Below are 26,741 nucleotides of genomic sequence, written 5' to 3'. Positions count from 1 at the left end.
AAAGGATGAGTTACATCAAAGCAGATCATACTGCACTTGTGTAAATCTTGATCACATTACAGAGTTTCATCAGGGCAGTTATGCCAGTAGCTGAATTCTCAATGGCAGACAAGGAGACACACATAAAAAATTGCCAAAATAATAAATAAAACAAAAGCCTTAGGAACTGGTTTCCTTTGCATTTTCATTACAACTCTTTTTTGCTCATCATAGTAACCAAGACTAAGGAATTACAAAGAATCTCCCCCCTACCTACAGTGTATTGTTCTTTTTTTCTTTAGGTCAAATTCAAAATACACAAATTCCATATTTACACTATTTCATCTTCCTAAATCAACACCATGACTACCAGTCAAGGATACATCCAGTACTCCATCTTCACATAATATCTTTTTATTACAATATCCAAAAAACTGGGTAAGCAAGAATTTGAGATTTCAAGATCCCTTCTTCAATCTCAGGAATGTGCCATCTCAAGACTGTATATTTAAACCATAAAAGAGTTTAAATGTAAAGAAAAGAGAAAATGCATTTTCTTCATAAACATTCTGTGTGTCTCTTACTACCAATCCTACCATCCTCTGTAAACCCTGAAGTTTTTCTCTGTAAAGCAAATATATATATATATATATATATATATATATATATATATATATATATATATAAATAAAATAGTGTTGGTAGCCCACCCACCCTAGCCCAAGATCAGTTTTTATTAATCTTCTGTATTAGTGTCAACAATCAGCTACAGATACATATTACTTTGAGAATTAAATACATAACTGTTTAATTCAAACAAGCAGAAGGGCAAGAGGAAAAAGCATTATGTGGATGGCACATTTGGTTGTAGATTACCAAAACATTCAGCCTTTACAATTCAATGATTCGTTCTCTAGTAAATCAACGTAAAAAAAGAAAATTCCTCTCCGTTGCAATTACAGACCAAAATACACTAGTTTTCTTTTACTACAATCTTACCATAGTAGATTAAGAAGTACTATTACAAAATGCTTTAATTAGTGTACTCTTTACAAAGAGTTAAAGAGGCAATGTAATAGCAGAGTACAGTGTAAAGAGTGCTTCTAGGAACTAGGAATTTTTGTAATATACTACTTGGTAAGCAAAATAGCTACAGAACTCACTGCCACAACTGTTATGTCTACTGTATCTCATTTAATTAGCTGCAGCTTCAGTGCATTCAAACTGTGCCCGATGTCTTTCAATGAACAGTTCCGTCAGCATGAGCAATTTGAACAGATTAACACTGTCTTGAATTGAAAACACCCCTCGTTTATCAGAACTAACTATGTAAACGTACACAGAAGAGGGGAGTTTAGAACTCAGGCCTGAAAGTGAGTGCTTACAACGTCCATTTAAGTGAAATTTTCAACCTGAGGGAAGGTCATCTGAGATTAACAGAACCAAAAAGACAAAATAGGCAAACAAAACAAAACCAAAAAAGGACAACAACAACCAGAGCAAACACTTGTGAAAGAGCCCATTCTTTAAGCCTGCTCCAGGGAGTAGATTGCTCTGCTCTATAAAAGTGAATTAGGACCTAAGGCTTGAAAGTTATAAGAGGCCTAGGCGGCATAGTCTATCTTCAACGTCACTGAAGTGCTTTTACAAGATACAACTTTTCCCCGTGTTCACTGGTGAAGATGGGAGCTTTTTTGTAGTGTTCCACCAATTCATCCATTGTTTGAAATCGACGCTGGCCAATACAATAGACATTGTCCACGAGCTGCACCTTGAAATGTTTGTTCTTCCCTGATGCCTTTAGAGATACTGAGAAGTCACTGGGCTGTTGAAAGAGAGAAAAACAAAATTATTATTATAAAAGAGTCAAAGAGAAAACACAAATGTTGTGATATAAAGTAACTACCATAAACTCTATTCTTTGTTCTCTAGTATAGTGTGTTAGCTATTTAAGACATCTAAATGTCTATTATTTAATAAATGTATCCCATTATTAATATATGCAGTTAATAGAAAACTCTCCAGTTACACGGTCTGAAGTAGCCAGACATGACTAAATTGCAAATAGTGCAAAAATTACTGACTCAAAGTAGCATCACAACAATGACAAGCACAGAAAAAGATCTGTGTCATGTATGGTTTCTTCTATTGATACATCCTGGATAAAATCAATATTGTTAGGGTGAAGAGAGGCACAGAGGTGGAAATTCCCATGACTTTTTTTAAAACCATGACCACTAGAGGGCATTTCCTGCATTGCATTACAGGAAAAAAATCGTTTCCATCCTTAAACTTTGTTTAAAAGGATGTGAGGAACAGTTCTTGTTTAGACATAGGAAGCATATTTGCAATACAAACCACCCAAATACAGTACTAAACACATAAGGTGAAATTCAACATTTTTTTTACTGAAAGATTATTTGAAAGACAAACAAGAATTATTCCATTTACTATTTTTTATACTGAGCAACTTTTCAGTGTTTTTCATAACATTAATGCTATGTAATAAAATAGTCAACGTGAACATAAATAAATGGCAGCAAATATTTTGCACATATACAACATTTCTTTCTACTCAAACATGAGTGGGCCATTCCTTCATCCTCTGCCATACTATTTTAAAAAGCAATTGAAAACGCTCCTTTTTTAATAAAGAATGAACTTCCAATTTGTACATTTTATTTAATTTAATGTTCATTTATACTAATTCTCAATTTAAATTATTCCCAGCGGTTTTGGATCCAATACTTGAACTTGGGCCTACTATAGTATAACTCTTTAATAATGATAGAGACAACATTTATATAAAAGTTAAACAGTGAATGTCCATCTGATTATACCTCTAAAATCTAGTCTATGCTACACAGTGAGTTTGACGCAAGGCAGTTTAGTTCAATCAAACTATGGAAGAGTCTACACTTAAATTTTGCTCCCACTGACATAACTGATTTAATAACTTCATCTCCACAAAGGGTGTAGAGTCAAGGTCAAAGCAATTAGGTCAAAGCAGTGTGTGTAGATGCTGCATTGCTTTTGTTGACTGTTAATTGCTTTTAGTACCACAATGCCCCCATAGTGACAGTGCAATCAATAAAACCACTCTTGTTGAGGTCATACACTGGTGGGACAAGGTGTAAAGAATAGACAAGCACAAGTGATGTAAATACTGTGGTTGCTATTTGCCGATGTAAGCTAGGTCGACTTAATTTTGTGGTGTAGACATGACCTAAGTTTACAAACAACGTCTCTGGTACAGAACATAGATCACAGAATGCATACACAGTGAAGTATGTTTGATTTACCATAAGAGCTGTGTAGTTAGTTACAAAATCAGAACAGATTCACAAAATGTGGCAATAACCCCTAAATTCCGCAACATTATCTTATTCTATTCCTCCACTTCCACACAAAAACATAGAATTATGGCTATTTTAATGGAAAACTCTTATTGGCATAACATTCTTGAAGGACTATTTTTGACAGTGACTGACTTTATGGATGAGTTTTCACTGTGATCTCCAGGCAGCCTAATTCCACTCCCTGGGATGCTGTCCAAGTAGCCAGGTTTAGGCCATCTCTCTGTCAGCATGTATCATAGAAATTTGGAGGATAGGGGTACAGAGCTTGTAAATGGTTTTACATCTCATCTCCTTGAATTCAAGGGCTTCAACTATTGCACTATTCCACAGCCAGCCGAACTTGCCAGTTGAGCTGTGCAGAGAATAGTAATTCTGTTTCAATGAGAATTTTGATTTTACAATTTAGTTTTGTTCCAATTAGGATTGAAAACCAACATTTTTAAATGCTCTATAAAAGAGTCCTCCAATGTGGTTTGCCAAGGAGCTGGACAGGCAAGTTGGCAGGGTTCTGGTGGATCATTGCCTGGGTTTAACTGGGACGTTGCTGAAACTGAATCATCTCACTGAAATGTTTAGCTTTTAATGAATCCACAAATTCTGATGAACAATGTTTCATTGGAATTTTTCTTACTAGCTCTACTTGCCAGCATAAAATCTTATATTTTATTCCCTCCCCTTTCTTCCTCCTCCCTCTCCACTCCCACAACCTGGCTGTCAATTGTATTTTAGCTTTGGCTCTAAACCCATCCTGCCTGAGCTCAAAGGAACAGTGCACAGAGTTTTTACTGTAATTGGATTAATTCCCCCTAGTGAGGAAAACTGGAAAGCAAGAGACAGCTGCAGGCCAGTCCTTACCAAGAAGGGAAATGAACACAAAGTATCAGGAACTTGCCTGCAAAACTTGCACAATCCATGGGCCCTGGCTGAGATGAAAAGGGCAATTCAGTTTTCAATGGTATTGTTACAAATTCTATATGCTGCATTGGTCATATTATACTACAAGATCATCTTCACCATCGTATGCAATAGAACCATTCATGAAAAAAGGTAAACTTGAGACTCTGGAGCACAAAATTCTGCGACTGCTGAATCATAGAAATGTCACAGGGCACTGACAATGAATAGCATACCACTAACTTTGTTTTAAATACGAAAACTAACAACATAAGCCTCCAGGAAATAATCTAATAAGGATAGATGCAAGTCAGTAATAGAATGCTAATTTGTGTTAGTCTGAGAAACAAGACCAAACTTTAATATTAAAGTGCTAATTCTGTTCTTCTGTAGATCACACACACACACACACACACACACACACACACACACACAACAACCCCCCCCCACAAAACAAAAAAACTCAACAACCCACATTTAAAAATACTAATTGACACAGTTACAATCGGAAATACCAAAATATGGAACTGAAAATGTTACATCATGTCTGAAGCAAAACCAACTAAACTAATCCTTTTACGCCATGGGTGGAGAATCAGGCCTAGTGGCTAGATGCGACCCCAGGCTTGCCTGGATCTGGCCCCCGAGGCTCAGGGCTCACTTCAAGCATTGGGGAGCCCATGCAGGAGCGCCAGCCTCCCACCCTACCCCAGGGCTGGCCAGGCTCTGGTGTATGAAGAGAATGTGGGGAGTGTCTTTCTCCTTCTCAGTCAGGGGCCATGTCAGTGAGGGTTGTTGTTGCTGGTTTTGGGTGTTTTTTGCTTCTCACTTATGTGCAGCCCCTGACTGATATTTCTGTGGATCAGTGGCCCCCGAGCCAAAAAAGGTTTCCCACCCCTGTTTTATGTTCTGTGGAGATTTAATGCCCTTTTGTTTAAGGCAATGTTATTATCAGAGCCTCAAAGCTATGATCTCAAGTAAATATATGCGAGTACTTTACTGGAGTGGGTAAGTATTGTTATCTTTATAAAGATGAAAAAGTTGGAGAACAGAGAAGTTGTGACAGTGAGTCAATAGGAGATCAGAAAAAAACCCCATACCCTGTCATTTTCAGTCCTGTGACCAAGCCACTGGCCCACCCTCACTAGCATGCCAAGTAGTCACACAAACACCAGTGCATTATTGCACTATTGCCACACTGCTCTGCTATTTTTGACACTTGCCCACCCTTCCCCAAATGCTGCCCTGCTCACCCCCAGTACACCCCTTTCCCCAAGCGACATAGGCTAAGAGATTACTGGGGAGTCCGGTGCTGGCAGCAGGGTTGTGCCTCCCCACTCACTGCAGAGGCAGGAAGCAGAGTGACCCAGACGGGAAGTGGAGTGAGCTGGCTGGGCGATAGAGCAGTAGAACGGGCTATGGCTGGGCTGCTCCGCATTGCACAGCTGGTGGTGAGGGTGGGGGTAAGTCTGGCCTCTGCTGCCAGCACCAAGCCCACCCAGTAATCCTCAAGTTGCCCTAGGCCTTGCGAGACCCTCCAAATCCTGGGGTGGATGCGCCTTGAACTTTTCTGTGGATGAGACAGCTCTGCATATAACAGAAGAATTTAGAATTATATATATTTCACCACAACATGTTGAAAGTTACATCTTCTTGATGAACTCAGTCTTAAAACTATGGAACAGCCCGTATAACTTTACTGTGAGAGCCATCAGATGGTACAGACACAACAGCTCAAACGCCAGTTGCAAAAGATCTGAAACTTTTTATTGCCCTCAAATTAATGAGTAACAAGAATACAAGAAGAATCAGTGAAAATAACTGGACTTGTATTTATTTTGATTCCTCCTCACGGCAAATATTCCAGTAAAAGGTTTAAATAATGTTTTTAAAAAAAATGTGTGTAAACTATTGCTCTTTAAACTTAACATTACCATCCTAAAGTTTGTTGGTTGAATATAGCCTGAATTGGTTCCCTGATGTCCTTCTTGGATATGTTCCAAGCCTGTTTGTTGATTTTAAATCTATTTTTTAGGCCATTTTCTTTTAGCTTCTGGCAGATTTCCTCCCTTTTCCCACTTGAATTAACTACTACCTTTAGATAGCTTGCATGCACACTTTTCTTGCTTAAAAGCCTCAGATGTTACACACACTCCTTAAAGACACACTAAAAGCAAATCTGAGTCTCTAGATAATCTGTAAGGTTGTCTGGTGATTCTGCAGTAGGATTATACAGCAGAGCATCATGACAGGGAGCCTATGAGTATTTCTGTCATTCTGTATCCCCCTGGATTTCCTTATCACCCCCATAACGTCCCTCCCTACAGTCAACAGTACTCACTTTAAAAAGCATATACAGTAAATGATGAAAATGCTTGAACCCAAAAAAGCTCAGTAAGTTTAAAAAGTATGAACAAATACTAGCTTCCTCACATAGATATTGTATTTTTTATGACAATGTTGGAACATTTGTTTCAGCAATGTTGAATTGTTTCAGAATTTCAAATTATGGTTTTTAAGCAAGGTCTGAATAAGCCCTCCCCTGACAGCTAGTGATGAGCAAGGGGGCAAAAGGGAAGAAGGCTTCAGGACCAGACTGTGTTTACAAAAACATATCTTCCTTGCGTTGGTACCAGCAGACAGAGCTGTATTGCCTATATGATCAATTTTGGTTGGTGTTAGGATACAAATCATCAGGTTATGCTCCTCTAGCCTACATCTTGAGAGGTAGGGGCTACAAGATTCAAACTCACACCCTGATCCTTCATGTCCTGGGTGCACAGGACCTTGGTAATAAGCAAGTGTAGAGAAAATGTGGAATTGGTGAACTCTATGTAAGACTGATGTGGTAACTCTTGGTGGCAGACTTGCTCTGAACAGGCCAGCTCCTCAGCATTTAGCCAGGGAGCTTACAAGCTGTCTGGTTGAGGATGTTCAGCTTTGGGTGAGCATTTGACTATGGTCCTGGTAATATATCTAGGAGTATTCATCTACAAATTTGACACTGTTTCTCTGGGCTTGAAGAAAGCCATTAATTGAATGTTGCATTATAAAGCCAGTCTCCGCTAGGGATGTTAAATATCGGTTAACTGAATAGTCAATTAACCTAAGGCATTCTTATTGGTTAGCTGACTACTCTATAGTCTCTGGGGAAGGAGCAGCAGTCAATGCGCTCCAGCCTCAATCCCGAGGAGCCCCTTGCCACTCCACGCTGCTGCCTCTGTATCAGAGGCAGCAGTGTGGGGCGCCAGGTGGGAACTGATCTGCGACAGGAACCAGTTTAAAAATCAGATACAAAGGCAGCAGCGTGGAGTGGCAGCAGCCCATTTCAGGGAGGAGAGGTTGAGCTTCCGGACCCAGCACGAGTTGGAACTGAGGTAGGCTGTTGGCCAGCTTGCTAAAAATTTACTGGCATGGGGGGGGAGGGGAGGGAAGAGGATGGGGGAAAATGCGTGTAGTCTATAACATTAACCTATAAGCTTTTGCTTATCGGTTAATCAACTATACTATTGCATCCCTAGTCTCCCCTGCCTCTAACAACTGCATTTTTACATCAAAAGCTAAGATGGGACACTTTCAGCCCACTTAATTAGCCTCATTAACACTGGTCCAACAACTGACAGGTACTTCCCCCTTCCCCTTTATAAATATCTTGATTCTGTTATTTTCACTCTAGCACATGATCTGATGAAGTAGGTTTTACCCACAAAAGCTCATGATACTATATATTTTTGTTAGTCTTTAAGACACAGGACGACTCATTGTTTTAGCAGCATCAGAGTCACTATTGAAAGGCCTAGCAGTGTGGTGAACCAGTGCTGGTGGGGCCAGGCTGGGGCTAGAGAATGACCCACATTCAGTCTCATTTGATCTTCAATAGGATACAGTGCACTAGAGGAATGGAGGGAAAGGTATTGAGCAGGTGTCCAATTCAAGGGAGTACAAAAGTGTCCATGAGTGAGCTTGGGTTGTGGCCTCACAAGTAGCAGAACTGGTGACATTTCCTGTTTTGCCTGGGGACGAACAGATCTTCCTGTGAAGTTCCCCACTGCTGGAAACTGACCTTTACTATATCAGAGAAGGACCTACTGAGGTGATCTGCCTCAAAATGGATTGAGTGCATTAGGCAGAATTCCCACAAGTGGATAGTTTTCTGACGTGCGAAAGAGCGAGTTCTTCCCTGCCTACTAAGGTAGAACATGGTTGTGAGCACTAGCACATTCTTGTGCAAGAACCTGACAGCCAGGAAGATTGCTCTTAGTTCCCAAACATTTATATGTAAAGAGAATTCCTTCCTGAGACCACAGGCCCTGCACTCCAGCCCCTGGCGACTTCCCCATTCTAGATCTGCTTGTGAGGAAGTCCCCAAAGAAGAACTGGGAGGGAGGGAGCATGTGAGAAGTGGAAATAAACCAGGATACATCGTTCCTTTCTTCAGTGTTCAGCACCCAGCAGTCCATGGTGATAAGAGACCATGTCATGCTGAAGTGAGACTGTCCAAAACCAAAAGGGAGACAGGATCCAGTGGTATGGTAACTGGTATGACTACTTCAGGTGTACCATCAAAAGTTCTGTTTGGCTGCCTCCATTTATCTTGGTAGGCCTGGTAGAGATGTTGAGGCAGACAGAAGCAGCTTCCTATGTCTAAAACCCATTTAATTTCTTTTGCAGGTCCTGACGGGGCAGTGAAAGTGAGTGTTGGGGGGTTGAAGTACTCAGTTGAAGATACAGGAGTGTAAAGATCCAGAGTCTTAAGAGTGTCTCTAAAGTCTTTAGGGCCATGGAGCTTTGCATCTATTTGCTCTGAGAAGAGTGAAGTGTCTTCATACAGAAAATCCTGACTTGATAGCTGAATCTCCATTGGCAGTCCTGAGGACTGGAACCAAGACACTTGCTCATAACCACTGCAGAAATCAAGATCTATCCACTGAGCCTGCTGCATCCAGGGCAGCCCGGGCTACTAAGCTCCTCTGCCAAAACAGAGAACTGCTGCCTGGACTCTTCAGAAGGAAATCCTTGAATTGCAACATCAAGTCCCAGACCATGAAGTACTACCTCCCCAGCAAGGCCTGGTTATTGGAGGTGCACAGCTACAGACCCCCTCCAATATTAACCTTTCTATACTTTTTATCTGAGTCTTTCGCCGTGGGGACCAGTGCTTATTGCCCTTGTCTGTCCCTCTTGTTGGCCACTAACAACACCAGGACCCAGGAGAGGGCTGGGAATACAAATATTCTTACCCTTGATCTTAGACCTTAGTCCATCCCGTGCTTTTCAGTAGACTGGGCTACCCACAGGTGACAGGGCGCAGTCACAGAAGACCCCTTAGGATTATTCCCGCTGTGCTGATCATGCCACTGATACCTGCCTTCTCTGGGGCTTCCCACCACCCTGTCCTGCTGGGCCAGATCCTCTAGTCTCCCCTGACAAGGCAGAGTCGGGGAAACCACCCTCCTGAAGAGCAATGTAGACAACAAACCACTTCAGCTCTGGAAGAATGCAGTTCTAGGGCACAGCACCCAGGAAACCAACCCCTAAAAGGGATCAACCCCTCCCCCAAATCCATCTTTCTCTGTGTAAAAGTTTTACACAAGGAAAGCTCATGAGGATACTTACCCTCTTTATCAATAAGAGAGATGTACACTGGTCATTTCCCCACAGATAAGATTTACACTGGGCCTGATAATAAAAAGATTATTTTGTTTTTTTTTAAGTACAAACAGCAAGGATTTAAATGGCTGCAAGGCCTCTTTCCCAGGAACAGAGTGGGCGGCCCTTGCCTGCCCAGGTACCCGGGAGAAGGCTTTGCTGCAGCAGTGAAGCCACCTCCCAGAAGGAGTCTCCTCCCTAGGAGCAGAGCTGAGCACCTAGCTCCTGGGGAGGAGGCTTCACTGCCCTGCTGCAATGCAGCTGCCTCCCCAGGAGCCAGCTGAGTTTAAGCAGTATCATTCTAGCATCCCTAGTGTATAGTATATACAGCAGTATAAACAAACCTGTGTCTATGAAATTTGTTTGTACTGACTTTGCTAGTGTTTTTTTTTTTTTTTAAATGTAGAGCATTGTAGAACTAGGCAAATATCTAGATGATTTGATGTACCCACTGGAAGACCTCTGAGTACCCCCAGAAGTTAAAATGTGTCTATTCAGGTTTAGATAAATATGTAAATGCAGAACATTTCAATAGGGGCGAGGGGGAGGCAGTTCCTGCCTATATCAGAGGCAGTAGTGTGGGGGCAGGAGGGAAGGGAGAGTGCAGGGGCTGGAAGCTTCATGGCTCCCTGGCTCATTGGTTAACCATACATTTACAGGAGTTTCAGGGGGTAGCCAAGTTACTCTATTATAGAAAAAAACAGCAAGCAAATGGTCTGGTAGCACTTTATAGACTAACAAAACATGTAGATGGTATCATGAACTTTTGTGGACACAGCCCACTTCTTCAGATGACTGGAGTTATGACTAGGTGATTAGAAAACTTAAAATAAATAGGAGAAGGGAAAGGGTGGGGGAGAGAAAGATACCCTGTTGCCCATCCCCATCCCTCTACCTGTATACATAAAGTATCAGGAGAAAGGGTGCTAAACCTGAGTAGATAAAGATCAAAGTCAGTGGATAGATTGGTAAGGCAGGAAGGATACCATTCAGAAAGCTGTTAGCACCTACCAGGGAATACACATACCTCTGGTTGAGAACCACCAGAGCAGGGGAAGAATTAATCTGAGTTAGCGCTATAGCTCCATAAGATGGAATTTCTCCCCCCCGTTTTCTTTTTAAAAGCTTTGATGTACGTATTTTACATTCTGGTAAAGTTTGCTTAAAATCAGAGAGATTTTTTTTAAAGTAAAAAACTACTGTAAGCTGTCAGTGGGCTGAGGAAAAATATAAAAGGCTCCATATTTTGGTCATTTGTCACATACTGAGTACTTTTGTCACACATCTGCAGGTTTGAAACTTGAATGGTATAGGAGGCCCTATATTCTGTGCAGAAAACCAGAATACTGCATTAGCATCCTGTTTTCCCTCCTCAATGTCACCTTCCTCTGCTGTGTTGCAGGGCAAGAAGTGTGGTAGCTCTAGTCACACCAGAAGTCTCCCAGTGTCAACCAGCTGTACTAAATCTTGGAATTTATCAGCCACACTGCAGAGTGCTTGTAATATTACTTCTGGAAGAATTCTGCACCACTGCATAATGCCAAATTTCAGAAATTAATGGTTTTTGCACAGAATTTCCTTCCCTCAACAGAAAAGGACTAGAGTGCTGTTTGCCACTAGTGGCCACTGGACCCGGTGGAGCCCAGCTCGCACACAGATGACACTACTGGGGGAGGAAGAAAAAGCAAGATGGTTGCCGGCAGCTGCAGTTCCCTTCATGCTCTGAAGAAAGGAGAGGGCGGTGTGCAGGAAATTATGCAAGCTCAAGACCAAGCATCAAGATGTTTCTCCTTCTGGATCCCTGGACTCTAAAGGCTTGAGGTGTGAGTGGCTGGGCTGGGCTGGGCTGGGTTGGCCCATGGCTGGGCTCTGGGGAAAGGAGATGTGAATATCTGGATCCCCAGCTGGACTCTGCGGGGGGGGGGGGGGGGGGGCTGGGGACAGAGTAGTAGGAACCGAGTTGTCGTAAGGGTTTCTTTAACTCTACTCCTGGAGGAAATTGTGCGTGTGTATTGTTACAGTGATAGAAATGTAGCCATGTTAGTCTGGGGTAGCTGAAGCAAAATGCAGGACAATGTAGCACTTTAAAGACTAAGAAGATGGTTTATTAGATGATGAGCTTTCGTGGGCCAGACCCACTTCCTCAGATCAAATAGTGGAAGAAAATAGTGACAACCATATATACCAAAGGATACAATTAAAAAAAATGAACACATATGAAAAGGACAAATCACATTTCAGAACAGGAGGGGGATGCAGGGGGGGCGGGAAAGGAAGGAAGGTAAGTGTCTGTGAATTGATGATATTAGAGGTGGGGAGAGTGGGATGTTTGTGAGTTAATGGTATTAGAGGTGATAATTGGGGAAGCTATCTTGATAATGGGTAAGATAGTTCAAGTGTTTGTTCATTCCTTTTTGGAGAGTGTCGAATTTTAACATGAATGACAATTCAGAGGATTCCCTTTCAAGTGCAGATGTAAAAGGTCTTTGTAGCAGAATGCAGGTGGTTAAGTCATTGAGAGAGTGTCCTTTCTGGTTAAAATGGCAAGAAACTGTTTTTTCTTTGTGATCTTGTCTGATATCTGTTTTGTGGGCATTAATCCTTTGGCGAAGTGTCTGAGATGTTTGTCCAATGTACATAGCAGACGGACACTTTCGGCACATGATAGCATAGATTATATTTCTGGATGCGCAGGAATATGTATTCTTGATCTTATAACTCACTTGGTTAGGTCCAATAATGGTATCAGCAGAATGAATATGTGGACAAAGCTGGCAACGGGGTTTGTTGCAAGGGAAGGTACCAGGGTTGGTATTAGTGTGGTATGTCCTGTGGTTGTTGGTAAGAATCATCTTGAGGTTAGGTGGTTTTCTATAGGAGACTATGGGTCTGTCTCCCAGAGCCTCTTGGAGTATGGTATCCACTAAAGCTTCACCCTTTTATTCTGGGTCACAACAAGAATTTAGGTGGAATGAGTCAGGACATATTAAGTGTGACGAGCATTTTTCATGGTTTTTAATGGATCAAAGAAAGAAATACATGTTTTTTGATCTAATAAAACCATTAAATAATTCACTCAGGTCCTAGCTACATTACAGTCTACATCTTAAGTTATAACTTATCATCATCACAGTTGCACTCCCCTGGGAACTAAGCATATGGAGAGCTGGGGTCAAAGCATTCTCAACTGAAGGGATCCAGCTGGGGAATGATTTTCCAGAAGATGTGAGATAAATCCAATTTTTAGGAAATGCTTCAAAACCTACCCATTTTGACAAAGATTTTTCCCAATTAACAGAATAATATTAACATCATCCACATGCATTCTCTGCCAAAAAAGCCCAACCTACTCCAGGCAGAGATTTTCATAATCTGCAATGGGGAAGAACCAAAGACTCAATGAAGTGCATGAAAAAACTATTTTGGATATGTAAGACTCTCAGATAATGAGCAGCTGTACAAAATCCTACAATGGTCAGGTCAGAAAATATGGGACAAACCATAGTAAGAGAATGACCCACATACAGAAGACCACTTTGTCACACGGCATCCCATATTTTTCATGATTGTACTATAATGATATAATTATCAAGCAATTTCTACAAGATGAGTTAAGTAAGGTATCACTGAAAAGACAGTATATGATTACCCTATCGGTATGTATCATTTTTGTATCTGAAGTGATGAATATTGACTATATATCCATATTTCACACACAGTCACACCTGGGGGACACCCATTAGGCAAGATGCTGCCATTCGAAATATCTTGTTGTGAAGGGCCCATTCAGGATAATGGGCCATTAAAGAAAACAAAAGGCCTTAGAAGTTTATTCCCCCACCTTCCTGAGAAACCTCCAGATAGCCCGTCGGTAATGGCTGCTATGGCTCTGTAGGGACAAGTGACCAGACCACATTACCTTGAACTCTATTTTGTGTGCCTGTATTTTTCCATAAATTATGCTCAGATCTGTTTTTGGAACAAAGGGTTCCTGCTATACACTAAAGCAATATAAAGCAGGAAGTTACTTCATCTATTTTTCTTTACTCCTGCTCTCCCCGCTCCCCCAATTCAATGCCTATGAAAAGCTCTTAAGAACTTGGAATATGGGTAGGGTGCCCAAACTGCAAAGCAAGTACAGCTTGTGCCTGGAGAATCTGCGTGGTTGCTTATATCATCGCTCCGAGTGAGAAATTTCTATTTCATATCTGATATTTCTAGCATTTTAGGCTTAGCTTCTGGTTTTGTTTATTGGCTAGTTAATCTGCTTTGATCTGTTTGCTATCTCTTATAATAACTTAAAATCTATCTTTTTGTAGTTAATAAACTTGTTTTATGTTTTAATCTAAACCAATATGCCTTTGACTGAAGTGTTTGGGGGAAAATCCTAGTTTAGTTTAACACAAATGTATTGTGCAGTTTCCTTTTCATGCTGAGGGAAAGATGAATTGGGGATAAATTCATATTGGTCGGGGTTTTGACAAGGACAGGCTGGTACAGCCCTGGGGGTCCTAGGCTGGGAAGCTGCAGGTTAATTTGATTGTAGCTCCTCTATTGTTGGTTCATGCAGTGGCTGAACCACGCAGTGGTAATTGCAGCTAGGTGTGTTTCTACTGCTGCAAATGCTGGTGGGAGTGTAGGACTAGGAGCAGTCAACAGCTTGTCACAGTAACACAGAGTAAGAGGAAGTCCAGCATAATAAATCAGAGGGCTCAGTGATAGGGATGTAAGTGTCTAGTCGACTATCTGATAAGCAAAAGCTTATCAGATAGGCAACTAGTCCCTCGACTAGTCGTTCTTCCCCTTGCTGCCTCTATCAGATCTGATAGAGGCAGCAAGGGAGAGGGGAAGCAGGAGCTGGTGTTGGGGAGGAGCTATGTTAAAAGCCGGCTCCTTCCAGCACCATCCCTGCAGGGGCACCGGAGTAGTGGGTCCGGGTACGGGCAGGGAATATATATAACACATGAATACAATGTGAGTTGGCAGATACTGATACAGATACACTCTCAGGAGTGTCCTCTTTTTTGAAAGTTCAAATATGGTAACCCTACTCTTGGTATGCTCCACAAGCAATAATGAGCATGAGAACCATCATTTGGCAACCATTCTGGACACCAACTTATCAAATATGAGTTCATTTGACCGGGGGGGGGGGGGGGGAAGCACTCGAAGAATTTGGTAAGAGATGAGGGTGCAGACAGTAGGACTGGGGTGCCAAAGGCAGGCTTTGGCCAGGAGACACTTACCAGGGTGACTCCTAGCCAACAGCCCAGCTGGATCCTCAGCCAGGGTCCCTGGCTTACATGAGCCACATGTGGCTAAGTCTGAATGCTGCAAGCCTGGAAGGGGAGGGGTACTTCATGAGCTGACTGTCCTGCAAACACACAGCTCCCATTGACCAGAAATTGGCCAATGGGAGTTGCAAATTATGCTGGGGGTGGGAGAAGCGTGTGAAGATTCTCTCCCCTCCTCCAGGATTCCAGAGTTCAGAAATTGCTCTTATCAACATGCAAGGGAGGGGAAAACAAGCAAGAAACCTGGTGGAAGCTTCCCCATGCCACATCCGGCAGCTTGACGGGTCTCATCCAGACTGCAGGTCGAATTCTGCCCACCCCTGGGCTAGATGAGGAGTAACGTTAGTTCGAACCAAGGGTTTTGGTTCGAACTAACGTGTCCCGACGCGCACTTTTTGAAACAGCTGTTGATCAGAGTAACGCGCCGGCGAGTTTGTGCTAATGAAGCGTGGGATATTTAAATCCCTGCATTATTGACTATTTTGAATGCCTACCTTTGCATCCCTAGTTCAAACTAGGGTACAAGTGTAGACATACCCTAACAGTCCCAAAAAGATAAAGTTGTGAAGCAGGACATTTTCATGTTTCCCCCATAGAAGGAGACAAAACTCAGTAGTTTCCTTGGAAAATCCTTAGGAGTGTGAAGCCTGAAACCTAGACAGATAATCATTTTGCAAGATATTGTCCGTATGTCATCATTACTGTTGTGTATGAAATGAGAATTACAGGGAATGGACACACATGTCAGTTCCCACTCCCAACCTTAGTAAAACTAAAACAGCAAATGTACATCAGAAAATAAAACCAGTTTCTAAGAGTTTAAAAAAAAAAACAAAAGAAAAATGTTTAAGCAATTGAAAAAAAACCCCTACTTTCTTGCCTTTAAATTGTTATTCCCTGGCTTCCAGAAATCTTACTGGCAGAAACAAGGTGTACCAGCAAATCCCAACTTAAAGTACATGGCTGAGTTTAAAAAAAAAAAAAAACTCCGCTAAACTCAAGAATAGATTTATACTTATTTAAACATTCCCTGAGCTGAGTAAAGGCGATAAATTTGGGGAGGATATATTGCATTTGTCATATCTAACAAGAAAAATATTTCTTGAAGTTCAAAATGGAATTCACTCTTTAGTACGGAATTATGATTTGCTACTCCACAATACACAAGCATACAAATACACAAACATACAAACAATGGTTGCACCTCAGTAGTGAATTAAGTAATTCCAGTGTATAGCAAAAGTATATGTTTGTAAAGTTTGTAAATTGCTTGCTTCTTTTGGGTTAGATATTCACTGTACTTACATTGCTACTTTAAAAACCACACACTATGTCAGGGGTGGGCAATAACTGAGGAGGAGGTTCACCAGGATTAGCCCCTGGCAGTTCCACTGTTGCTATATTTACCTGTGCCTCTACACAGGTACGGGTGATTGCAGTTCCCGTTGGCTGTGGATCGCCATTCCCAGCCAATGGAAGCTACAATCACTGTACCTGCAAAAGTGCTGGTAAATATAGTGGCATTGGCCAGCCAGGAGCTAATCGGATCTGACCTGTAGTCCAGTATTTGTCCACCCCTGCACTATGTGATATTATATTTACTTACATCAAGCACATAATACAAATTCAAGTGTTAAATGTCACTTACCGAAGATTCACTATCTCTAACAAGGAAGTCCCCTTCCACTCCCCTCTCGTTTAGGGCACATTCTGCTTGATGCCGTGTAACATTCCCATAATACCACTCTCTTCCAGCAAACCGTCCTGTAGAAGATGGCCCTGTATAGCTTATCTGAGGTGGATGGGAAGTGTTAATGGCAGGACCATCACTTAAGATTACCACATAGTTTTTAGGAACAAGACCAATTTGCCCCCGGGAATTTTTACATTTCCACCATTCTGGGTCATTTTCTGGTTTTTCAATGACTTCCATTGTTTCCCCCTTTTCAAAATTGAGCTCTTCTTCTGTGACGGAGCTGAATGGATACAGTGTCTGAACAACATGGAGTACTTTTGAGCTCTGGCCATTACTCATGGATGCACCTTTCCTTAAACTTAGAAAACTTGGGGAATCTGCAGTTGCTTCCTCAACTTCCTCCATCACATAGTTCGAAGGAAACCAGCCAATCTGTCCATTGTAGCTACCTCTCCACCAGCCATCACTGCACTTTTCCATAACAATGACTCGGGATCCTTTAACAAGAGACAGCTCATCCTCCCTCTCTGCCACATAGGCAAATTTAACATAAGCTGGGATGTTAAGGTCATAAATCCGGTCTGCACTGCTACCGTTGGATGGATATTCTGCATCTGTACTAGGAGTAGGTGAAGCATCTCGTGCACTTGTCTTCCTTTTTGTTTTACCCAAACCTGTTAAATAAAAAGAGAAATTTCCAGTAGGCATGTAGGATATAAATAGAAAAATAATTTAAAAAATTAGTCTATAATGCATAAATTAGCCAAGTGATTTTCCTGTCATTAACAAAAATGTTAGGCATATAGTCATCAATATTACACTGGAAATAGACTGTCAGGAAATATCAGCATCTTAGTATTTTAAGAAATCACTCTGTCTATTGGTTCAGCTTTTTGGGTATGTCTAGACTGCACGCCTTTTTCGACAAAGGCTTTGTCGACAGATACGGTCGACAAAGCCTCTGTCGAAAAAGAGCATCTAGTCTCTCTTTCAAAAATGCACAGTTTGCATGCAATAGAGCCTTTTTTCAACAGAGTACTATCAAAAAAAGGCATTATTCCTCGTAGAATGAGGTTTACCGCCTTTGACAAAACTGCCACATTTTGTCGACTTACTGTCAACAGAATGTGGCGGTAGTGTAGACGCAGGTATAGTTTTGTCTACAAAAGCCCACTTTTGTCGACAAAACCCTGTAGTCTAGACACACCCTTTAAGTTAAGCTCTATTTCTCTACAAAGTCTCTTAGTGGAAACTCAGAAACAGAGTCGTACAAGACACATCATTTATGTAAACAATTAGTCTTCCAGGGATGTTATGTCTCCTGAAATCCAATCCAATCAATCATATATTTTAATTTTAATTATAAGGATTTAAATGGGTCTGGAAAAAAGTAATAACAAAAACAAGTTAGCACCGTTAAAAGGCTCCTCGCAACAAACTATATTATTGCTGAATTGTGCATCTATAAATCTTCCAAGGTTAAAAATATAGTAACCACACTGTAAAGCACAGATAACATATTGAGGGATTTTTAGGCATGAGACGATAGGCAAAATGATTCTGAATAACCTTCAGCTTTGACAATTTTCAAAAAATGTACATTTTGAATGGTTTTCCATGATATTAGGAAATAGAAAATATATTTAAAAAGGAGTGAAGTTGTGACAGTATATATAAGCAGACTGATACAGGGGAGCAGTGCCCTGCTCTTCTGAATTTCAAGTGATCTGATTAAATTCTATGTTATTTATTAAGAGGGAACCCAATACACACAAGCCAGACAGCATTCAGGAATCAGACACAAGGGACAGAAAACAAAAGTACTGCAAAAAACTCTAATAATGTGTACATTTCTCTGTGCTCTAGGATCCTATCACCAGCATTATTCAACAAGCATGGAGCAATTTATCTAAGAGGACATGAATTTAAACCGTCTATAAAACATGCAATGAAAATCAAACGTGTGTCAGTATTTAAAAAAAAATTGTCTGTGTCAGAAATAGGGATGTTAAACTGCAGGTATTTAATTAATCAAGTAGTTGATAGAATTTTTATTGACTACTCGATTAGCAGATAGGCAACTTGATTCAGTTCTGGCTCGTGCCAGGTGCAGAACCAAATCCTGCTGCGGCTCTGCAATTTAAAAGGCAGTAGGAGATGGGGAGCCTACTCTCCCCCCCCCCCCCCCGACTCCTACTGAATTTTAAATTGCTGAGTTGCAGCAGGGTTTTGTCCCACACCCTGTGTGATCTGGAACTGAGCTGGGCTGATCGGGTACAGGGACTGCTGCTGCTGATGGGGGGGGGGAGTGAGAGAAGATGGGCGGCATAGCAGAAATGGTGCTAGGAGGAACCGGTTTTTAAGTCAGATCCCCTCTTGATTCCCCCGCTTTGTTGCCTCTGATATAGAAGCAGCAAGGGGAGGGGGAGGAAATGCGAGTAGTTGACTTGACTAACTGATAAGCATAGGTTGATCGGGCAATCAACTAGTTGACTACTCCCTTACATCCCTAGTCAGAAGTAGCCATATGTAATTTGACTATGCTGACAGTATCAATTTTGCTTGACCAGATACCTGCTTAATTACAAACAGCAATTCAGCAAAAGTGCTTGTCTAGAGCAAATAAACTCACCTGACATATTCTTACAGACTATCCTTTTGAGCAATATACATAACTGTCTACTAGACTTTAAGAATATTTAGGTAGCCTCAAAAAGAGAAAGAAATTAACTGATTAAGCTGATCTAATAAAGATCACTACAACTTTATTTCTTTACAACCACAAGAAATCTGATGAGGTTCAACAAGGACAAGTGCAGAGTCCTGCACTTGGGACGGAAGAATCCCAAGCATTGTTACAAGCTGGGGACCAACCAGTTAAGTAGTAGTTCTGCAGAAAAGGACCTGGGGGTTACAGTGGATGAGAAGCTGGATATGATTCAACAGTGTGCCCTTGTAGCCAAGAAGGCTAATGGAATATTAGGTTGCATTAAGAGGAGCATTGCCAGCAGATCCAGAGATGTCATTATTCCCCTTTATTCGGCTTTGGTGAGGCCACATCTGGAGTATTGTGTCCAGTTCTGGGCCCCCCATTACAAAAAGGATGTGGACGCATTGGAGCGGGTCCAGCGGAGGGCAACCAAAATGATTAGGGGGCTGGAGTATGATGACTTATGAGGAGAGGCTGAGGGAGTTGGGTCTGTTTAGTCTGCAGAAGAGAAGAGTGAGGAGGGATTTGACAGCAGCCTTCAACTTCCTGAAGGGAGGTTCCAAAGAGAACGGAGAGAGGCTGTTCTCAATAGTGACAGATGGCAGAACAAGGAGCAATGGTCTCAAGTTGTGGTGGGATAGGTCCAGGTTGGATATTAGGAAAAACTATTTCACTAGGAGGGTAGTAAAGCACTGGAATGGGTTACCCAGGGAAGTAGTGGAGTCTCCATCCCTTGAGGTGTTTAAGTCTCCGCTCGACAAAGCCCTGGCTGGATTGATTTAGTGGGATTTGTTCTGCCTAGAGCAGGGGGCAGGACTTGATGACCTGAGGTCTCTTCCAGCTCTATGGATCTATGATTCTATGAACTTCTGATTGAAGAAAGTTCCAAGGATTGCAAAGCACTTCTCTGACTTGTTTCAAGTGATTTCCCATTTCCTGTTAGAGCCTACGCTTCCAGCTTTCATATCCTGCTAATCCTTCTGTAACTATTTTATTTTAGCTGGAAATGAATGGCTATATCCTTGGCATGATGACCAGTTTATTGTCCTGTGATACAACAGGAGAACAGCACTTCTACTCTTTGAACAAACTCCAGCAGAAAATTGGCTATGGTCCAATCTCTGATAAAATATTCCAATCTCAGCTATTTAGAAGTGACTGTCAACCAAAAGACTACCATGAATATAAGAACTAAGGGACGCTAATTAGTAAGGTTAAGTAGAAACAAAACATGGTACTATGTAGAGAAGCTGGACAAAATGTAAATCTGAAGTTAATGACCTCATTACTTTTTTATGGACAAATGGCTGAGATTTGATTTAAACAAACAAAAAATCCACCCTAGTACTTGAGATTTCAAATATTTATCCCTATCAGTTCAAGGAAACCACCATTTCTGGTATTATATTATAGGAATGCATATCTGAAATTTTCCTATTTTGGAGTAATAAGGTCTACACATCCAGGATATTGGGTATTCTGCTCGATGCAGCCTTGGAAGCAGACCAAGCCTCTCAATCAGAGGAAGTATGGCTCCACCACTGAGAAACTGTTAGTTGAGACACTTCCATATGCTTAGGAAAAAACAAGCACTCTAAGGAAAATTAAACAGTAAGGCTACGTCTACACTGGCCCCTTTTTCGGAAGGGGCATGCTAATTTTGAAAGTGGGAATAGGGAAATCCGCGGGAGATTTAAATATCCCCCGCGGCTTTAAATAAACATGTCCGCCGCTTTTTTTCCGGCTTGGGGAAAAGCCGGAAAAAAAGCATCTAGACTGGCCCGATCCTCCGGAATAAAGCCCTATTCCGGAGGATCTCTTATTCCTACTTTCCCCAAGTCGGAAAAAAAGCGGCGGACATGTTTATTTAAATCCGCGGGGGATATTTAAATCCCCCGCGGATTTCCCTATTCCCATTTTCAAAATTAGCATGCCCCTTCCGAAAAAGGGGCCAGTGTAGACGTAGCCTAATACTAAATAGAACAATCCTTCTGTACAGCAGTGAATTAAATGAACAGCAAACTGAGTACCAATAATACAATATTTTTCTAATTAACAACCCATTCAAGGGTGGGTGGGGTCTGAGAACCTCCTTCCTCCAAGAAAGGAATTTTTCCTATTTATATTTGTAAGGAGGTCCACAGATCCATGACACTGAGATTTTTACAGCAGTATAAACTCACTGGGGACTAATATACAGAAATATGTACAGATGCAAATGAGGATACTAACAATCACTGGGCTGCTACAGCGAGAAGCATATGTGTATTGATGGCAGCACAGGATGATGAGGACATCCATTGTATAGAACTGTGAAGGTCGTATGAACAGATAATCAGGTGGGTTTTATTGTTTAAGGCACATGATTCCCCTCCCCTCCCCCCCATGAAGCTATCACAGCTTTGAGGGAGTGAGCAACAGAATTAGGTAAGAGCCCGTGAAAGTACACCGGCAGGATGTAGAAGAGATGCTGCTCTCATTAGAAAAATGCAGGACATTTAGGTAAGGTGAATTTCTCTATCTTTTCTACTGGGCAAAGGATGCTAGACAAAGCAGTAACTTCACCTTTGAGCATCAGAACTGAGGCCACATCTCCACTTACCAAAGGAGCGACACTCTGGCAATCAATCTTCCTAGGTTCCATTTAGTGGGTCAGCCAGGGAGGGATAAGACAAAATTCTTTAGTGCTCTCACATGAGCAGTGGCCCATTAAGAAAATCACATGGAAGTCCAATGATCCCGGAAGAAACAGAAGCATGTAAGACAGTTATCTGTCCTGTAACTGATTTTCTTGGAGATGTGTTGCTTATGTACATTCCAATTTAGGTGTGTGTGATCGCCATATGTCCAGTGCTATAAGATTTTCCTCCAGCAGTATCCATAAAGGGGCGGCGGCTCTGGTAACCGCTGCAGTGACACTCTCATAGAATCATAGAATATTAGATCTGGTGGAACTGGAGTTATTAAGTCTGTGCAGTAGTCAAGTTACTGCTGTGGCAGCTATATTTTAGGGCAGATGATTATAGAGTTAGGTCAATGTAAGCTGACTTACGTAGACCTAACTCTATAGTGCACAGCAGCCCTAATAGGAATTTACTAATGCCACACTGCAGTAGTGGAATTAACATGAAGACAGACAATATGGAGACCTTTGGAAGATCAACTACAAATAACTGTTCAAAGTTAAGAATATGAATTTCAGATACAATTAATAAATAGGAAAAGTAACCTGCTTTCTTAGAATCTTTGAACTATGTGACAGAATATAAAAAGCAAACATATCTTCTTTAAGCATGTAATTGCAACAGGCAATTAAATGTCAAAAGTTCACAGAAGTCCAAAGCTCTAATGACACCTAGAAGGAAGTGACCAGGCATGAATAAAATAATTCATGAAACAAAATATCTAGAAGACAGCCAGCCAGCCAGCCGGCCAGCCAGCAGAGAATTATTTCAGAATCAGAGTGAAGAGCTTATTAGAAAGGGTGGAGTTGAACGAAGAAGAACAATTCTCTAAATAGAACAGTGGACTGGTATATCTCCTGTGATAACTAGAAGTGTGTTCAAAATCCAAAATTCTTAAGTGTAAAAAAACCACCCAACAACCAACCATCATTTATTTTACTGGATATTTTAAAAGATTACCTAAAGTGGTTGTGTTTAGAAACCAAACTTAAATTGGAAATCTCTCAAACTCTGCTTTTTCACACGTTTTCCAGAACTTTCTGCTTTAGGCTGGGCTAAAAATACAACAAAAACAACTTATTGCATTGTATTTCAGTATTTCTTTTTCTGGCTCATACCACAAACCACAGCAAGGTAGGAAAACTACAAGAAAACAACAAAACAAGTCTTTCAAAGCTCAAAGAAAGACTGTTTTACTTTTTTGTTTGAACTTATGCTCCTAGTGATAATCAGAATTTTTTTTTTAACCATTAGCACCATTGGCTCTTTGGAGCCACTGGACCCAGAGCAGAATTTTCCAAAGCTCAAAGGGATCTTGTAGTTTATAGTAGCCTATGAAATGGTCTTTATAAACCACCTATTTTTTAGATGGACCCCTATTCTGCCTGCAGAAACTCAGCAAGCTTTGGAATCAAATTGGGATACATAGTAACACTTCTTTGTGCTCAGAAACCATTTTAAACAAAGGTCTCTAAAACTACACCCCAAAGGAGAAGATACTGGAGTTTTTTTGGTGGCTTTTCTCTTTCAGAACAGGACTTGCAGAAAATGATAATCTGAAGCAGACTTTTTGACATGACAAGATATGGATATCTTAAACCTTTGTTTTGTTGTTTTATCTGCCTCAATGGCTAGACTGATGAAATTTTTGGGTTTGCACATAAAAACTTGAAGTTACTAGTCTAGATCTACAAGCACTATATAGAAATTAGAATTAAATGGTTTCCTCATTACTGTACAACATAAGGGAGACAGAGATACCTGATACACAGGGAGGAACTGGGGGACATTAGGATAGGCTAATCATATGCTTGAGGTCAGAAAGGGGAGAGGGTGGCATGTCCTTAAGCTAAAAGATGACAGGACTTGAAGAGCATGCACATTCACCAAATGTAATTCAAAAGAGGTTGTATGATCAGGCCTGCAGTATCCACAGTTGGCCTCTGTAAAGGCCATATCAGTAAGGAGAACCTGTGATTTTTATCACCTATCTGGTAGTTCTGTTCCAGCAGCAGACAAACACACCTTTTTCCGTAGATTTATCTTCCATTTTCTAATTATAGGCTTGCTTTGTCAATGTGCTTTTGTCTAGCAAAAATATTACATAGTATAAGCTATACTTACTAAGCCTTCTCATGCTCCTATATGTTGGTGTTCTTGGTACTGATGAGTTATCACGCTTTCTCATGTTGATTATTTCTCCTCATTCAGATAAGTGAAAGAGAAGAAGCACTGAAGTGACTATAAAATGTTTCTCCATTTTGCTCATCAATAACCCACACTGGTTTAATCTCTAGTCTTAGGTTCTCTTTCAAATTAATATGCATCACAAAATCCAGAGACTGAAGAGCCCTTTAGTCATACTGTCTAAATCGCAAAAAAACACAACATTGTCCCCTAAATTATATTCATGAGTACCTTGAGCAGTTTAGTTTCAAATATTACATAAAGCCTTTCTTCCTCCAAAAGAATCCCTATTTTTTGTTTATTGGTGACAAAACTATCTTCCCACATCACACATGCTCCCTACACGTTCAAAGCTGTCACTAAGCGCTGAATCATCTTTTTACACAAGACACCGAAAATACACTAAATCTTCTTTTCTGCTCAAAAAACTAAACATTTTGTCTGTACTTCAGAAGTTCAGACTATTTTCTTCTGTGTGGATTACCTTGCATTTGTCAACACAGAATTTAATTTGCATCTTACGCTCCATGCATCTCACTCTGTTGGGTCCTTTGGAGTGCCTCAGTTCATGACTAACCTATATATTTTTGTGTTATCTGGAATAATATAAATAAGCCATTACTTCGTTAAAACATACTAACTTTCTCCAGACATACAAAAGTCACAATACTTTATCAAGACACATCAAAAGCAATGTCTGGATCATGCATAACGATGGCAAAAAACTTCATTGTTCACCCTGCCACCATCCTAAACTCAGAGACTGAAATCTGCCTGTACAAAATACAGCACGTTTAAGTGATGTGTGGAAATCATGTACCGAGTAAGTGAGTGTTTGTGTTCCTATGGTTAGTTTGTGTATCAAATCAATTCCAGGAAAAAAGAATAAACCTAAACCAGGACCTCTGGCTGGCAGGAAGGCTGGTGGAGAAATATTTGGATGCCTAATCAAAGATTTGGCTCTAAGAATTCATATTTACAGAAAACAAAAATACAGATCAGAGTAAAGGAGGGAAAGAAATAGCTTAGATGTTACCTTGAAATGCTAGCCAAAATACTTCCAATGTTAATTTTAAAACAGAAAGCCACCAACGACACTGAATTGGCTTAAAACATATGCTCATTTAAAATATCAGTTAGGACTGAACATATTAAAAACTATTACTCACATAAGTACTAGCGATATTAGATATAAAACTATTTTTTGCTTTTGACGGCAATTAAATTCTCTAGCTATCAATGTGGATCTTTCAAAAGCAACAGAATATAACATTTTTTAATAGTTAACTTTTAAAATAAGGATTCAGGAGTAGCTGTATTACCTAAAACTACTTCTAACATTTTAAAATCCCCTAAATTACTAGACTTCAGTTTTACGGTATCCTTTTTTTCCATATCCTATCAAATTGGATAGGGGGATGCTGCCTGAGGGCTGGCCACAGACAAGACTGTTTGCCACGAACAGGGGCTGCTGGACTCAGCGCAAGCTGGACCAAGAAGTCTCAGCTAGCGCTGATCTCTGCACCTCTGCATTTTAATTGTAGTAAGAGCCCAGTGGCTCTTACAACATTTAAAATGCAGAGCCGCAATGCAGGTGGCTCCAGAGCAGACATGAGCCAGGACTGCTCATTCCTAGCTGGAATCGGCTGCTAGAGCTACCCCCGCTGCGGCTCTGTATAGCGGTGCTTATTGACTAGTGGATAGTCAATTCAAATTGTATCAACTATACGATTAGCCAGATAATTGCATTTTAAAATCCTTAGCCAACCCTGTCCACCATGAACAGGCTGCTCCAACGCCAGCTCCTGTCTGCAGGGGGGCCAGCTCCCTGCTGGCAAAGGCTGCTTCGCAGCAGCTTCACTTAGTCCCCCTCTGCTGCCTCTCATAGAGGCAGCAGGGGAGGGTGGATAAGCAGCACAGAGGAGCCGGTGCTGGGGGAAAACCAGCTTTTAAGCCAGCTCCACCCCAGCACCAGTTCCTGTTTCTTCCCCTCCCCTTGCTGTCTATCAGAGGCAACAAGGGGGAGAGAGAGGGAAGCGAGTGGTCGATACTCCAGTCTACTACCAGATGAGCTTATGCTTATCGGGTCGTCGACTACTGGACTACTTGCTAACATCACTATTCTGAAGGCCCTGATTAAAACCACAGATATGACCTCCCTCCATGGCCCTGGTGTGCGCATTAAATTACTTAACAGATATGAGAGGTTTAGGGTTGCTAGATGGTTTAACCAAAAATACCGACCGTCCCCCAAAGAAAAACACTAGGGGAAAAATTCTGTTGAGGAAA

The 26,741-nt window shown here is 41.2% G+C and overlaps 1 protein-coding gene across 2 annotated transcripts in view; it reads right to left on the bottom strand.

Moving 5' to 3' along the window:
* Positions 1-371: 371 nt before the first annotated feature.
* Positions 372-26,741, bottom strand: part of NCK2 (NCK adaptor protein 2) — a 126,278-nt gene continuing 99,908 nt past the window's right edge. For both annotated transcript variants that reach the window (XM_075917651.1, XM_075917655.1), the window contains exons 4-5: positions 16,824-17,545; positions 372-1,804 (exon numbers count right to left, since the gene is read on the bottom strand). In XM_075917651.1, coding sequence (XP_075773766.1) covers positions 1,610-1,804; positions 16,824-17,545 — 917 coding nt within the window. In that variant the 3' untranslated portion in view covers positions 372-1,609. The remainder of the gene's footprint in view (positions 1,805-16,823; positions 17,546-26,741) is intronic.

Source organism: Pelodiscus sinensis, chromosome 1, assembly GCF_049634645.1.
Source record: "Pelodiscus sinensis isolate JC-2024 chromosome 1, ASM4963464v1, whole genome shotgun sequence".
NCBI classification, from domain to species: domain Eukaryota; kingdom Metazoa; phylum Chordata; order Testudines; family Trionychidae; genus Pelodiscus; species Pelodiscus sinensis.
Note: the sequence above shows the minus strand (reverse complement) of the source record. Positions and strands in the feature narration are given on the sequence as shown.